Source organism: Scomber japonicus, chromosome 6 (assembly GCF_027409825.1).
Source record: "Scomber japonicus isolate fScoJap1 chromosome 6, fScoJap1.pri, whole genome shotgun sequence".
Lineage (NCBI taxonomy): Eukaryota > Metazoa > Chordata > Actinopteri > Scombriformes > Scombridae > Scomber > Scomber japonicus.
In genome coordinates, this window is record NC_070583.1 from 12,560,232 (window position 1) to 12,577,238 (window position 17,007).

The 17,007-nt window shown below is 39.4% G+C and overlaps 2 protein-coding genes across 2 annotated transcripts; one reads left to right on the forward strand and one right to left on the reverse strand.

Annotated features, from left to right (window-relative positions):
• Nucleotides 1-672: 672 nt before the first annotated feature.
• daw1 (dynein assembly factor with WDR repeat domains 1) lies at nt 673-9,896 on the reverse strand. Its single transcript, XM_053321442.1, has 13 exons — nt 9,857-9,896; nt 9,532-9,604; nt 8,468-8,612; nt 7,430-7,488; nt 7,202-7,324; nt 6,969-7,068; nt 6,380-6,487; nt 5,645-5,751; nt 5,392-5,494; nt 4,721-4,835; nt 4,259-4,335; nt 915-1,077; nt 673-707 (listed from the first exon to the last, which is right to left on the reverse strand). Exons 1-13 carry the CDS (start codon nt 9,894-9,896, stop codon nt 673-675), a joined length of 1,248 nt encoding a protein of 415 aa, XP_053177417.1.
• A 570-nt stretch (nt 9,897-10,466) lies between these two features.
• slc19a3b (solute carrier family 19 member 3b) lies at nt 10,467-16,749 on the forward strand. Its single transcript, XM_053321440.1, has 8 exons — nt 10,467-10,704; nt 11,616-11,795; nt 12,126-12,291; nt 12,539-12,851; nt 13,092-13,243; nt 15,450-15,642; nt 15,836-15,977; nt 16,509-16,749. The coding sequence occupies exons 1-8, from the start codon at nt 10,555-10,557 to the stop codon at nt 16,659-16,661; spliced, it is 1,449 nt and encodes a 482-aa protein (XP_053177415.1). The 5' UTR covers nt 10,467-10,554; the 3' UTR covers nt 16,662-16,749.
• Nucleotides 16,750-17,007: the final 258 nt, after the last annotated feature.

Genomic DNA, 17,007 nt, shown 5'->3' on the forward strand with positions numbered 1-17,007 from the left:
CTCTGTTAGCTGATAATGAACTCATTACTCTTTTTTGTACTGCAGCACATTGTATTGAACCTAAAGCAGAGCTGTGGCAATTAGTGATGTGCTTAGATACGCCTCCTCATAATTTAAAGTCTCTACTCAACTTTACAAATTATGCTGGGACCAAACATCGACAGCAAAGGAATAAAGGAATAACACTCTGGGAAACACAATTTTCTTGCTGTGAGCTCTGATGTCTTTATAGAGCCACAGCCAGGAGGTCATTAGCTTAGCTTAGCATAGAAATGAGATGTAGGGGGCAATTAACTTTTGATGGAGCTAGTCCAGTTGAGCTAAGCTACACTAATCATTTTATGAGCAAATGTAACAACTTGTTGACTGAATAAACTAAATGCTAAAAGGTTGGTACAGTTAGGGAACAACTGAAGCTAAAATAGATTCAGTTACAGGAGGGAACATTAAAGAGACAAGTAATGTTATCAGCAACAATTATTTGTAATACCACTTTAATCTTGCGCTGATGCTGTAAACCAAACTTGTTCATCAAACAAAATTTTGATGTGATTGCAAATCTTTCATATCGGTAACCAATAATTAGAAAGATATGGTGGTATAAAAGATAAGCACAGAATCCTTCGTGTACATGTCTTGGCCTGCCTGAGCAGCTAATGGGTCATGAAATGGTCAGTACCAGATCCGGCATGTGTTATCCTTGCTGCCTGCAGGAGAGCACAAACATGAACAGGTGATTGAACAGAAAGACACAGCTGCATGCTTTCAAGCTAAAATGTGCATTTGTGTTGGGCTAGCAAGGAGCCGTTTATGTGCTACTGAAGGTTTCACTTTGCTACATCAACAATGATTGATTGGCTATCAGATGTACAGTATGTGGGAAGTGGTGAACATGTGTGTGGAACAGTGTATACCTGTAATGATGGCGTCACCCTCATAGTTGAAGACACAGGAGAAGATCTCATCAGTGTGCCCCTCCAGGACTTGTAGGCAGACTCCAGACTGAACATCCCACAGACGGGCTGTCTTGTCTGAGCTGGCAGTCAGTACCCTGTTGCTCTGGGGACTGAAACAGATCTACCAAGAGAGGCAGAGTCAGGAGAGTTGGTTTTAATCAGGGTTGTGTCTGCTACAGGAGCGATAGAGTGAGCAAAAGAGAGTGCTGAATAAGAGATTATACCGGAAGTAGCTAAAATGACAAAGGGAGAGGAAAATGAGTGAGTTTAGAACACTTTCACCACATCAAGTGTTATTATGCCACAGAGGTCATTCAACCTTAAATACTTAAAGAGGATAAGGGCACTGGTGGCTATACTTAGTGAAGAGCTTTTCCAGTTGAGTATTATGAAAATCATGGCTGAAACTGATTGTGTTATAGAGCCCAGGTTTATTGTTCCCTGAATGGTTTTATATCCCCATGGTGAGGTAAAGGAAGAGATTATTAAATGATGCTAGCTCTAGATGGCCATGAAAGTGAAGTATGTTTTTATTACAAATCTAAACTGAGCACCAAGGAGCGACCCCAGGACAGGATATGGAAACTGACAAGAGAAGAAGCTGACAACGATAGAAGACTGGAGGGAGAAGATGAGTGGGAGCCAGAGAGAAAACAGTGTGGCAAGATTAAAAATGGGCAGAGAAGAAAAAAAAAAAGGAATAAGGAAAGAGGAGATGACAAGAAATAGGTAAAAAATAAATAAGGCTGTGTCTCAATTTTATCTTACATATTAAACAATGCATTCACATTCACACAAAATAAAGCATATTCAAAGTTGCCAGTATGCATGCTAAATTAGTTTTTGTTGGTGATTGTGATCTTGACGGACATGGCTCTTCACAATGCTTTGCACCACTGAAGTGTACGAGCAATATGCTATCTTCAATGTCTCTTTCAGACGACCACTACTAGTTTGTAGAAAAAAGTAGTAAGGGTAAAGCCAAAGGTACAACATTAATAGATCTTGCAATGGGTTAGGTGCTCAGTCTGAGGTAAGAACTTTAGCACAAAAAATTGCTTTGTGCCATGCCCTGAAATTGTTTCCTCCTCTTACATTTTGAAGCACTATGCTGTAAATGTGCTTAACAAATTTCATGACAATGTGACATCTGGATTACAAAATATCTTGACTGCAAAGCTGTCATTTTTTCCTGAATTAAGTACAATAGTAAAGCTAATGGCCTGTTCAAAACTGGAGGGATTTCTCTCACTAGTGGGAACAAAACGGGCTTCTGAACACCAAACACAGTAGAATCCACAAAAAGAGAAAAATGCATCCAAGCCTTGTGAATCAGTTAATACATTACAGTTTATCATCTACATTTCCCAGATTTAAAACGGGAAAAGGGAGTGGGTGAAGTAACTCAAGAGATTGAGATATAATGAAACTGAAAGCAAAGGTAAAAATTGGGCAGATACAGAAAGACTAAAAACTAGACAAAAAAAAAAGGGTTGTTGTGGTTAAGAAGCATGATGGGGAGTGGGAGAGGTGTCCTGTATGAGAAAGAGATTAGTTTCATAATCCTCTGGATTTATCCTCCATTCTGCCTATTTATTACAGACTGCCTGATGTGTTTCAGTAAACAGAGGTAGCTTCTCAGCAACACATGCACTCATACACAGCAACCCTCTGAGCCACAACCTGCAGGATACACACACATACACAGAGCAAGAAACCAGCAAAGTGGTAAATGGGTAATGGGTAAAATTGCTCCCATCAAAGTACAAGGTCAACACAGGGTCAATCAAACACGTGTCTGACTGCCAACGTGTGTGTAGGTTTGACACAAGTAATGTCAGGCTATGCTACACAGGGCTAAAGGTTTATTCTTTGGAGATATGTAATTATATGTTATTATATGAATGGGTACAACATTTGGTGCTCTGAGTTCGAAGCTTGACATGACAAGGTCAGAACAAAGAGCCAAACATCATACCTTTTGTTTGTTTGCTTTTTTGCTATTGTTCTTGTTGTTATTGGTGCTGCTGTTTTACCTTTTTTCTCTGCTTTGGTTCGGTTTGTTAGTGCCGTGTCATATTTTTTTCTTGTTGTTTTTGTTTTCATGTTGGTCAATTGTATTGAACTATAAACTGATTCAAAAGAGGAAATGCACAGGGGTAACTCATGAAATAAAAAAAAAGACAAGGTCAGACCATGTTCACTGACAGTCAGGGATGACCTAGATCCTATTTGTCTTCTCTCCTGGAGATTTCCAAGAAAATCTAGGTTGGATCGAAGATATTCAATTAGTGAGATCAACAGAAGTATCACTACAGTAGAGTGGAAAAAACTTATAAAGCCTCGCCATCCAGACTCACTGAGTTATAACATGTGACACAGTAAATACAAAATAGCCTGAAGCCTGGACTCCTGCCCTTCTACTTCAGCATCACGCTTTATCCCATGTTAACAAGGAAAGTAGAAATAATGTCCTATTTACAGCGCTGACCTTGACAGCTGTAGCTGGAGATTAAGGGTTAATGTTAACCAAATGCACAAACTCATTCACATCTGCTAGTTGTAATACTGGTTATAATCGTTTAAACTTACTCCCAAACAGCACTGGAGGATTATTCAATATTTAATGTGATTATGAATATTTTATGAAGTACTGTATCATGTGAATTTTTAGATAATGCTCTAATCATTTATGCATTATTCATTTTGTTTATATCACCCACCCGCACTCCCAACTAACTGGCCATTTTTTAAATTTCAAGCACACATAGGGGCATTGTAAATGGGTCACATTTTATTTCCTGTTGGAGTGTTTGGTGAAGATGCTAGCAATATTTTATAACATATTCTATGCAATAAAATGAAGATATAAACTGTATTTGTGACCCGTTTTTAAAATGTACATCTTGGGTTGAATGGGTTTGGGGCAAAGTGCCATGGACAGTGTAAGGTGCTACTTTATGTTCTATTAGCCAGTTGCCATACACACACATACACACACACACATACACACACTCACACTCACAATATAACTGTAACTATACAGCCCTCATGAGCCTACCCAGGTGCACTACAAAAAAATGTAGTGCACCTGTATGTAGCTGTAAAATACAAAGTAAAGAATCATTATGAGGTGGTCAAATTTTATAAACTACCGCAATAGTAGATTCCCATTAGGCCAAAGATATAGATATAGATTTTAAAAAAAAATAGACAAAATGAAATTGCTTTGTGGACCACAGGCTAGGTATGCCCAGAAATTGGGTGATGTCTATGGTGACATTTGGGGTCCAGTGACTCACCTTTGAGATCTCCCCTTCATGCCCCTTTAGTGTTACGAGACACTGGTGTGTGTTTGCACTGAAAACTCGGGCTGTACCTGGCAGAGACAAGGACAGGTAGGGTTGTTTATCTACATGCACTGTACTTTATTACTGGGCAAAATGTTACTTATGTTGCATTAAGGCCTTGGGAAAGCAGAATATACACAACTAGTAAATCTGTAACATCTTCGTCAGTTTAAAACCATGTCCATTTATTCATTTTAAGTTACAGTACCAGTCAAAAGTTTGGATACACTTTCTCATTAAAGCAAATGGGAAGACCTGTCCAAACTTTTGACCGGTACTGTATGTGATCAAAATAAGATAAAAATACTGAAGAGGAACACGATATTAAAAAATAGGAATGTGAAATCTTAAATAGCGTAAACTAGTAAGTCTATAATACTATACTAGTAATGTGAACTTAATTGTTAGTCTCACCATCAGCAGAGGCTGTAGCAACGAGCTGACCACTTAAATCAAAACATACATCCAGCACCTCTTCTTTGTGTCCAGTTAGGGTTGCCACACACTTCCCACTGATAGCCTCCCACACCTGCAAACACACATGCACAGAACAAAAAACTCACAAGTCACACAACTATCCATACTTACAGGTAAGAAACACATCCACACAAAATCAAGGACACACATCCATGTGAACAAATAAACACAATCTCATAAAATAGTCTCACATGTGGCTGCTAGCTGTCTTAAGTGGCTTTCATTTTAGCTACCTCCCCTAGAGGAAGGCGGTGATGTGGATAATTCTTACTTGTGAGCATGACTCATCTTGGCATAATTAAGGAATTAGGATTTAATTTTTCTCTTTTAAATGATGGAGACCTTAAAGACAGGAGGTGGGGAGAGATGGAGGAAAGTGAATGTGTGCAAAAAAGCCATCCATCAAATACGGACCGTGTGTCCATGCAATAGTTTAAAATTATAACTGAATGAAAATGTCCAAACATGTCTAACCTGCAGAGAGTTTACAAGTTATATTACAGCTTTAGTATGGGGGATTAATTTTTTAATCATCCAAAAGTGCAAGATTCCTCAGTGTTGCAGCTCCTTTACATGTGTAGTCAGGCACTGGGCTGATGGCAGCTCACCTTGCAGGTTTTGTCCATGGAGCCTGTGACTATGAGGGAGCAATCCCAGTTAAACTGAACGTTGCTGATTTCCCCCCCATGACCCATCAAAGTGTGAACACGTCTGGAAAAAACAGAAAGCAGTAATGAGCCAGTCGTGCGCGCTCGTGTGCAGAGTCTGCTCATGTAATGCACTGTAAATGATGACACATATGCACAAGCCACATACATGCACAAATGGATGCATACAGTATAGCAACAATGAATGTCTGACCTTCCTGAAGCAACATCCCATATCACAACTGTGTGGTCAAAGGAGCCAGTGACAAGTTGATTGCCCACTGTGTCAAAGCACAGAGACAGGATCTCTGCAGTGTGACCCTGAATGGAATCAAACAGAGAGTTTTATCCCCCACTGTCTCATTTCCTATCTCTCATACTCCCTCTCGTTCTCTCCCTCTGCCTCTTCTCATAGATGAAAATGCACATCACAAAAATATTATTTATTAAAATAAACATACAGAGCCTTTATGCTAGATTACTCTATTTGAAATAAAAATAAAAAATTAATAGCTTGCACTTGAGATTTTGTGCTCAATTGACTGCAGTCAGCATGATTGATTCATCATGGTGTGAAGCATTCAAAGAACAGAGCGAGCTGCAGAGAGTAGCTCTGCACTGAGCCAGCCAACCAACCAGTCACACCACAGACCCACGTGCAGTCTGCACATCAAAGAAGACTCACTACTCCCCTCAGAGTGGGTTATCAGCGCCTTATTAAAGTGTTATAGTCACATTCCCCGTCAGATCATGGCTGGATATGTGAGGTGGAAAAATAAGCTTTTCATCAGCAGGAGTAATAACACTCAATTTAGGAATAATTAAACTTGGAAGTAAATGAAAAAGTTAATCAGTGCATCACTAACGCATGGATGTGAGCCCCAATGACCGAAAAAAATAAGAATAAGATGGGCAGAAAAATAAAATAAGTGAAGAAAAGAAAACTCACAGTTAGGGTGGCCACCTCCTCCCCAGTCTCCACATCCCACAGCTTGGCAGTGGCATCCATGCTGCCTGTAGCCAGCAGTGTACTCTGGGGGTTGAATGCCAGGCACACCTACACCAAGCACATTTCTCTTTTAAAGTTACTAGCGTTGGCACCTGCTACAAAGCCATATATTTGGCAGGAACATATATTATTATTTAAGCACTGAATGTAACACCAAAGAAAAATGTGTGTTTTTTTAAGATTGTATCAGGAACAGTGATAAGAAATGAGCATTAAACTGTGTTTCAACATGTGCCATAATCTATAGCATATCCAGCAATTCATTGCACTGAAAACAAATAAACTGATCATTCTCAGTTAAAACAGGATGCAGGGTTTCCACACATTTCCACAGCCAAGATTTCAAAATATTTCCATGACTTTTCAAGGACCCATGATATAATTTCAATGACCATTTACATACTTTTAATTACAGACAACACATTTAAATGTCATGACTTTTCCAGGCCTGGAAAATTAGATTTTAAAATTCCATTCAATTCTTCCAGGTTTTCCATGACCGTGGGAACCCTGTGGATGTCATACTTACTATTTCTGCCATGTGTCCCCGAAACGTATGAAAGCATTTTCCTGTGTCAGCACACCACAGTTTGCAGGTCTTATCAAAAGAACCAGTGGCAATCTTGTCTCTAAATTTCAGAAAGATAAAATAACATTTTGAGATGAAAAACTCTTTTGAGCAGCTGAAAGTTGAACCTGAATGTCAAAAATAGCTCTGAAGCTCTCAGACGCTATTAAACTTTTGCAAAAACAGCTCATTACCCAAAGGGGTTGTTGAATGTTATTGCATACACCACATTTCTGTGACCCTCTAGCGTGTGGAGCTCAGTGCCTGAGGCTGTGTCCCAAATCCTGCATGTTCTATCATAGCTCCCAGTTATAAACCTGTGTCATGAAAGAGAAGAGTGCAACAACAAAACAATAAACAATAAACATAGCTTTTCCTGAACTCTGGAGTGCCAGACTTTTGTGTGTTTCTGATAAACTCACCTTGACCCTGATTTGTCAAAGGCAACATTTGTCAGTGGCAGTACATGTGCCTTAAGTTCCTGTAAAAGCAACCAAAGAGAGACAGATTAGTGAATTTAACCTCCAAGGAAGAGTAGTTATTAACTTCATTCATGTTCAAGATTGCACATGTAATGTCCATATATAATTCATCCGGGTAGCGTCTCTGACCAGACAAAGACAGGAAACATTAATATTCTCTGACCTTCAGCCATCTAACCAACCATATCCTCTTACCTGAACCAGTTTTATTTTGTGTATTCCTTCATACACTAAAAAGACACAACTGAAACACTTATTGTTATTATATTATTAGACTGTTAGCGTGTTTATTTGACTTCGGATCCTGAGACTTACTACCCTACCCGCTGCTGCTCTCTAGTGCCTCTTTGGAGCACTGATAGCTAATATCACTACTCAAACTCTCAAGTTGTCACATACGTAAATACTAACCAATGTTAATCTCTTAACAAGGAGCAAATGTAACTTTTTATTCTCTTTTATTCCTTCAATCTGATATAAAATACATGTCCCCAAAATGTTTGGACTGACACCAAAGAAAAAGGGCTTTTTATAACACTATAGCTTTTACAACAGGTCCGAGGATAGGTATGACTCTGAGCAGCAATTCATGGACATTTAATTAATTGATTGTCTACAATAGGAAAAAAGTTTTTGGTGGACACGCATATTCAGAAAGATGAATAAAGCAGGTGCTGGACCAAAAATAACAAATGAAAAACAAGAGAAAAGTCCACACACTGCAGCTCCCAATGCAGGTATTTATTGGGATATCACCAGCGTGACGTTTTGAGCACAATGCTGTGTCTAAAGAAGAGCATTGTGCTCGAAACGTCACGCTGGTGATATCCAAATTAATACCTGCATTGGGAGCTGCAGTGTGTGGACTTTTCTCTTGTTTTTCTACACCAATAGGAGACTTTTTATTTAATGTAAATGTCATGTTACTGTCTTAATTACATTTTTATGAGATAGGAGTTTGTGACTCCAGCATCTGACCTTGAAGAAACAAAACCGGTGGTGGTCCTGCTGGCTCTGCTTCTGCTGAAGTCGGATAATCAGCTGTTTCACCTGATCAGCCCGGGACTCTGTGATCAGAGGTTCTGATTGCCTGATCTCTGCCACCAACTCATCTGGGTTTGTTCTGTGTGGTGGGAAAATGTATTTTTTTAATCGTTTTTAAACTTGTGATGACCTGAATGCGATTATTAAAAAAATTATAATTTCAAAGCAAATCTAGAAGGCGCATTTCAAGTGCAAGCTATGTGAATGAGGCCCCAATGAAGAAATACAGTTTACCAGGCATTAAATTCAGCTCTGTGAACAATAAACATGCACATAAAACACTGCACATCAGAGACATAGTCTGTACATGAAGTAAATGATACAACTTTACCATGGCTGTTACTACTTTACTGCTACAATATAATGTTCCAGCTTCACCAACTTACATGCAATAGAGTAAATAATATAAAGGGTGTTGGATAAGTGTGCATGCTATAAACATCACATTCAGAACAGTGAAAATAGGTTAGTAGGTTAGTTAGGAGATTAAAGGGTCACATTTTTCAAGTCTGTCTTAACATAATATCCACATGCCCTGTGTGTATTACAGTTACATACAGTTTTTGCTGTAATTTGCCGTAATTGTTTCTGCTGTCCAAACTGGCCATGAAGATATTCAATTACTTTTGCAAAGATCTCAGATCACAGCCAATATGAACAGAAGAAATTATCACAGCAACTTACAACATTTTCAAAGTAGCCTACATATGGGCATGTGAGTATTGTATTAAGACATACTTTAAAAATGTGAACTTATCCTTAAACCCTGTCAGTGTTCATATAGAGTGCTGAGGTCAGAGATGGGACTATTTGAAGATATTGACTAGTAGTTTAGTAATGATAACCACACAATGGCCAAAGTACTATGATTGAAAACAACACCTCAATGTTATTATGAAATCAACACGTTTTTAAAAAGCCAACTTTGCCAACTTTCGCTGACTTGGATGGAATACAGATGGTTAGAGATGTTAGCGAATAGGATACAACTCACGCACTCTGGGGTCAAATCCAAAAGGTCGATTGATTTGGTCCTCAGATATCCTCCTTTCTCATATTCCAGGATTATACCTGAAAGCAGAAAAACGAGGAAAAAACAGAAAAAGGACACATAACTGAGACAGTTGTTATAACCTGGCAAATGCATGGATAGAAGAGTGGGAAACAACTTTTGCGTTAAACCACGTAACCCACATTATCGATTTGGAGCTAATGCTAACAGAGTAGATATTAAAGTTATATAAGTTAAAACATTCCTCCACAACATCTTCCCTTGAAATAAACCAACGTCACAGCTGGTACGGATTAAAGTATCCGTATTACCTGGTGGATAATATCTGAGAAGGAAGCGTTTGAGTTTCATATTGAAGTTATAATGTATTCAGGTGGCCTCACATCACCTAACAACAAACCGTTGCCACGGCGACAGCCTCTGACACGCTCGCGTGCACTTTCTACGCATGCGTTGTAGGAACATAAAAGAACTAACATGCAGCAGTTTAAATGACAGGTTAGTTAAAACAGTCAACAAAGCAATGATTTTTGATTTGACCTCAGCATCAGAACTCCATCACAGATGTAAGAAGTGAACAACAAATTGTGGATATGGCAAAACGACTCTAATATTCTGTACTTCAATGTTATATTATTTCTTTGTAGCCTACTGTTTTTTTTTTTTTTACTCCTTGTTTTAGGCTTTAATTTGCCTGTCTCTGTCTAACAAACAGGACGTTTCATTAGTGTGTATTAAATTGTCTCCATGTTTTGTATGATATAATCTACTGATAAGCAAACCCATGGCAAGTCTCATTTTATGACTTGTCAGCAGCCCCTCTGTCAGCTCTTGACAGGTCAAAGTCTCTCGCATAAACTGTGGCACATACAGATAATGACATTATGCTACTACTGATAGCTTCAACAAAGTTCAGAGCATTTAGAGGTTAGCTTAAGCATTCAGACCAAGGTTCCCCTGGAAATAAAAACCAAAGGCAATCTCTCGGAAGTTCTGCAGGGGTAAAAGCATGGGTTGTTGGACCAACCTGAAGTCCTCTGGTTGGGCTTATCCCACCGCAGTCCTGTCACTCTATGGCTTTTTTGCTAACTGCAGAGTAGCAGAGCCTTTCCTCACACCATACCTAATTGGACCACACAAAAACATCTCTGAAGAAACGGTAAGAACAGCAGACATGACAATAGAGTGCATACTTTGACTCTATGCATTTCTCTTTCTATATACTGAGATGACAATCAGATTCAAGTATATGCCAATGTTTTATTATTATTATTACATTGATCTGCTCTGAATCCTTACAATACTTCATTGTAAATATTGTATCATCATTTGATTTCACTGCAGGTTTATTTTTTTAAGAGTGCTAGGTGTTTGGGAGCAATTCTTTTTTTAGTAGCTCTAGGGTGGTTCTATTTTGTTTGAAAAAAGTCCTATAAATGTATGACACACTTGAGCAGGTTTACTTAGAGTCTTGTTTAACACAGAGCGACAAGATTCATTTAAAGGCTTAATAGATTAAAGACAGTCATTTCTTCTATGAGTACACCTAGGAGTGGTTCCAAGGCCTTTCTCTTCTTTTCATGCCGTGAACAGCCTTAATTCCTTCTTCTGACAGTCATGCCTAGCTCGTAGATGGCTTGTTTCAATAAAACACTGGAACTTGAGGCTGATGGGAGCGGGTCAGAGAAGAGCTGATCAGTTTGTTGATGTCCTGCAGGCCATCTTTTGCTGCTCCCTTCAGGATTCCTCTAGTTATAGATGTTGCCCTCACTTGCATCCTTTTTTTGTCTGTTGAACTTTTAGATTTTCAGATTTTTGTGGTCTGTCTAGAGAGCTTCACCTGCCTCCCTTGATTAGCCTTGAGAATTGATTTTGAGATTACTTTGGATATATCAATTAATTTGTCCAGTTTATCCAAGTCTTTAAAAAAAATTAAGAACAGCAAAACAACACATGATGTTACATACACACGTAAACAAACACCCTGTCTCCCTCTAACAGATATGCATGGGACAAGAACACTGTGCTTGGATCAAAATGTGTGTTTTTGCTTGTTTTATTCCCCCACAGGTGACCAACTACTTGTTCCCCATCTGGACGTATTCCTACCTGGCCTTTCTTTTCCCTGTATTCCTGCTGACTGACTTTCTGAGGTACAAGCCCGTCATTGTGGTACAGGGGCTCTTCCTGGTCACCAACTATATCCTGCTCTGCTTTGCCCGGGGACTGCCTCCTATGATCTTCCTTCAGGTCCATTGAAAGATTGATAACAATTACTCAACATAGTTGGATCATAAATTATATTTCTCCTGTAACATTTGTTGTATATTATGTACAGTATATTTAAGGAAAACAGTTTCTGGACATAGTTGTCTATTAAAAAACAAACAAAAATATCTTATTTAGATAATACAAATTACTCTTATCCTGCTGTTCACAGGCATAGTACTGTATAGCTGCACTTTTTGTCATAACTCAAGAATAATGCATAAAGATATAGTGCAATATGTTATGCATTACTGATACACTGCATTTCATGAGACTGCAATCCTTGTAAAACTGTTCTTATCCCATTAACAGATCAACTATGCTGTCGTTACTTCTACAGAGGTGGCCTACTTTTCCTACATTTACAGTGTGATTCCAGCTGAGAATTACCAAAGAGCCACTGGTTACCTTCGTAGTGCCATGCTTGCTGGATATACATTTGGTGCCAGCTTGGGTCAACTGCTCATCTCAGTGGCAGGTAGGGCCTCCCATTTCATGATAAAAAAACATTGCAAAACAATATTAGACAAATATCATATCTCTGTATTTATTCCCATTAAGATGAGGCATGACTGGTGATAAATATGTCCTTATACAAAAAGTCTTAAAATCAGCCTTTGCCACAATAATAATAATAATAATAATAATATGCACAGAAGGAACTGCACTGAGAAATATTTCAAAATTTGAGCAAGTGCTAATGAAGTATGGACTCTGATCAACAGGGGTGGACCTCTTCTACATCAATGCTATCACTCTGGGGACTGTAAGCATGGCTTTTCTCATCTCCTTCTGGTTGCCAATGCCCCAGCGGAGCATGTTCTTCAAAGAGGAAAACACTGCAGCTTTAGACTGTCAGTCCCAGCAGGAGGGTCCAGTGGGAGCAGACAGACCTGAGGAACCAGTGATGGATAAGGAGGAAGTTGGCTCAGGGAAAGAGATGGTGCATAATGGCAGAGCTGGCTGGTGCAGTTGGGGAAATGTGGCTGCTGCGGTTCGTCTACTTTGGCAAAGCTTCAGGGAATCATACTCTTCCAGGCATTAAAATGTTTTTTTTCCATTGATACACACCACACCTTTTCACAAATTCTGTCCTGTAATATAGTTTCATGTATGTTCACTGCAGCAAATGAGCAAGTGCATGTAGCATGTATATATTTGCACGAATATTTGCTGTGGTGCTTTTCTATAATTTATTCATTGGGTAGCATTTTTCTAGGAGTAGCCTACTAATTATCATCATAATCATAATCTGTTGTAATGATTCTCCCCATACAGGCATTTAATCTACTGGTCCCTGTGGTGGGCTTTGGCCTCAGCTGGATATGTGCAGATCTTCAACTACATTCAGCTAATTTGGGACCATATAGAACCATCTGCCACATCATCTTTCTATAATGGAGGTGTAGAGGCTGCGTGCTCTCTTGTAGGTAAGCCTTGTTGTAGGTGTGTGTGTGTGTGTGCGCGTGTGTGTGCTTGGATGAATGTAAAGGAGAGAATCATCTACGGAGAGAAAGAGAAAACCACAGTCCCAGGGTCCCCAATAAATGCATATTTTAGGCTTTTTTTTTTGCCTTTTTACGAACATGAATTTATGTATTTATTATCTGTTTTTGAAGATCCCAATATCTCATGGATGTATAATGTTTAATATCTAATATAATATATAATGCTGAACTTTTGAAAAGCATTCAAGTGGAAACTACTCAAAATGAAGATTTGGATTTTCTAAAGAATTGCAGAAAAAATGCTAGTAGTAATGAGTAGTAACAGACAGTGAACATTTCTTCTGGAAACTATTCCCACAACAGCACAGAGGAGTCACAGAAACAGGAGATCACAGGATGCCATTACACTGAGGATGGGCATTAGGAATCCACACATAAGGATATGACAAACCTGATCAGTGGCGCAAAAAGTGGGTATGCACTATATGCGGCGCATAGGGGCGCCACAATTGAGGGGGCGCCAAAGCGATGGGGGTAAAATTATTTCGAGTCTGCATTTTCTGTATTTAACAGCGTTTGTGCATGTGTAGTAAATGATATGATCAATAACAGAGGCACGTCACTGATTAGGCGCCCCTCCACCTCCCTCCTGTGCCCCTCCGATAATCGCCTCCCCTCGGGGGAGAGAGGTGAAGGCACCGGAGAGCCTCTCCATACCGGAGCGCCGGCGCGCGCCCCCTCGAGCACGCGCTAGAGCAGGAGTGTTTTCATTTGAATCGTGTTGTCATTTGATGACAGGGACCTAATGACATGGAGAGACAGAAAATAAAGCTCTCGGGGGCACAAAACAGAAAACGGAAGAGGGAGAAAGAGAAAGATTTTGCAGGGATGAAAAAAAGCTTTTCAAAGTGGTTGAAAGACAGTAGGTAAGTTATGACAGTGTATCAAGAGGAGGCTTATAAACATTCAGGTTAGCTAAAGCTACTACTAGTAAAACAACAGGTTACTGTTGTCTGATCAGTATTTACAATATAACAGATCATGACAAGAAAAATAAAGGAACTGGCTTGTGGTTATTTTGTTTTTCAGACAGTTATCTTTTTTTTTAACTAGATGGTGAATCATAAAACAGATAAATTATAGAACTTGGGAGTGATACACTTGAGTTTAATGTCTTCACTCAGATATAACACTCCAGTGCTGTTGTGATGTATCTGATAAGTCAGATCAGATGCAGTGTCCAATTAGTAACTGATATCCAATAAGGATAGGCTATCATTTACAATTAAAATTTCATAGGTGGAAATATGTTTATATGTGGTTTGACTGCTTGCTGTATTTTTGAAACCTCCTTAACACAAAGTTCATGTCATTCAGGTGTGAGGATGGAGAGAAAGAATCAGGACACACATCCGAGCTCGCGATGCTCACTAGGGGCACTATCGTAAATCTCATGACTGTCTTAAAGTGATGTCGTCTTAACCCTTAAAGGGGCATTTCACTCAAATCATACAAATAATACAAACACAAATAATAGTAATACAATAACATAAAGTGACTGAAATTACAGCTGGGTTACATAACCATTAAAAAAAAATTCAGGCAGGGGTGCCCGGTGGGGTGGGGGGGCGCCTGCAATGTATCTGCATACCCCTCAGAAAGTAGGTAGTTGCGCCCCTGAACCTGATATAGAGCCTGTATAAAATTTAACAATGTTATTAAAAGTCTGATGGCACATATAAAAACATGCAATTAAAAGAAAACAACCATGCAATTCTTCGTTTTATGGGAAAACTGATTAAATGGAAAATGTGTATCGATTGTGAGAGGGAATAGTGGTCATCTTCCCTCACCCTCAACCTGGCTCAGCATGAAAAGAAGAAGAGTAATTGCTTCAGTTAAAGAGCTAGAGTTAGACGGGTAATGGTAATGGATACTCTGATTATAGCTGATAGTTCAATCTAAGAGCTGGGTGAAAGCAGTTCGTCATAATAGGCAGGTGCTGTAGAGGCATGTGCATGTGTAAGGTTTTGTTTAGAGGGCACATTTCTTTTTATACCAAGGAAATGCTGGTGCAGGATTAATGAATGAATCAGGAAATCACAACATGGATGCACAGGAACAGCGGAGGTGTTGTCTGCTTGAAAAAACTGATGAATAACTTCATTTTTCTTCTTACGTGGACCAGGTGCTGCAGCAGCCTTCTCTGTGGGTTACATGAAGGTGGCCTGGAACGTGTGGGGAGAGCTGGCATTAGGGTTGTTCTCCGCCATAGGGTCAGGTGCTGTGTTTCTGATTGCGTTAACCAGCAGTATCTGGGCAAGCTACGCTGGCTATATCATATTCAAGTCTTGCTACATGCTTCTCATCACCATCACAACGTAAGTTTGCAACAGAGGTTACTGTGATTCCTTCAAATAAACGGTTACTCTGTAGTAATATTGTAGGTTTTAAACAGGGACAGAAGACGCCTGAAATAACCTTGAATAAGGAATTCTCAGGAGGATGTGACAGTGGTTTTATCTGTAAAACAACATAATATGCGTAGACATTATAGCCACTTTGTCTTTTTAGATTCCAGATCGCAGCCAACCTCTCAATGGAGTGCTATGCTTTGACATTTGGCATCAACACATTTGTTGCCCTATTACTGCAGACCATCATAACCATCACTGTTGTTGATGAAGCTGCACTGGGACTGGACATTGTGACACAGGTATGTTTGTATTTAGGGTCCAGTAGACAGAAGCGACAATGTGCTTACGAGTGATCATTGTGCTTCTCTCCTCTATCCTTCCTTTCTCTCCTCTCAACACCAACCGGTCGAGGCAGATGGCCGCCCACTTCTGAGACTGGTTCTGCCTGAGGTTTCCTCTTGTTAAAAGGGAGTTTTTTATGTGGGAATATTGGGTCTCTTTAAAGTTAAAACCTGAAGAGTTCGGTTTAGAACCTGCTCTATGTGGAGATTGATTGATTGATCCAAAAAACAAGCAAACATGCACAACTAACAACATATAAACTCACAACATAACTATCAGCATAATAAACTAGAATTCAACTGTGTGTTACTTTTCATTTTGTTAGATGAATCTGAATCAGTATTGTAAGCAGCATATGTTTCCAGTTGGACAACAAACACTGAAATGTGAGGAGAGGGTAACACCTAGTGGTTGTAATGGTGATGTGGCTAGATCCTTGGCATGGTTGAAATAACAGTGCTAAGGATAACAGAAGACTCTCTCTGCAGTTCATCATCTATGGGAGCTACTACGCTGTCATCTCTGTGCTCTTTCTGATTCGAGGGACATACACTGCCTGCGTAAATCGACACCATCCTGAGCAGGCAGGCGCCAGGGATCGAGAGACCAGCAGGGAGGTGATCTCTGTTGAATATTTCTGACCAAGGTCAACAAAATATCATAGTCTTGATAATACTCAGAGTGCAGGTGATTGTTCCATTTGTTTATGGAGAAATAAAATAATCATAAATCAACAGCAGTTTTGTTCACTAATGATTGGAAAGACACAGCAGTGGGCTTTAGTTGCTGACTCACTCTCTCTTTGTTTTGTTTAAAAAAATATATTATTCTGCAGTTTGTAGGAGGAGGTCAAACAGCACAATAAAGCTGAAATTAGCACTGATTAGTGACATATATTAAAGATGAAGTCCTGGGATTTGTGTTGCTGCCTGTTTAAGTTTTGAATGACACGTGTGACTCAGCTGGAGCTGGAGCATGCCCAAGGTT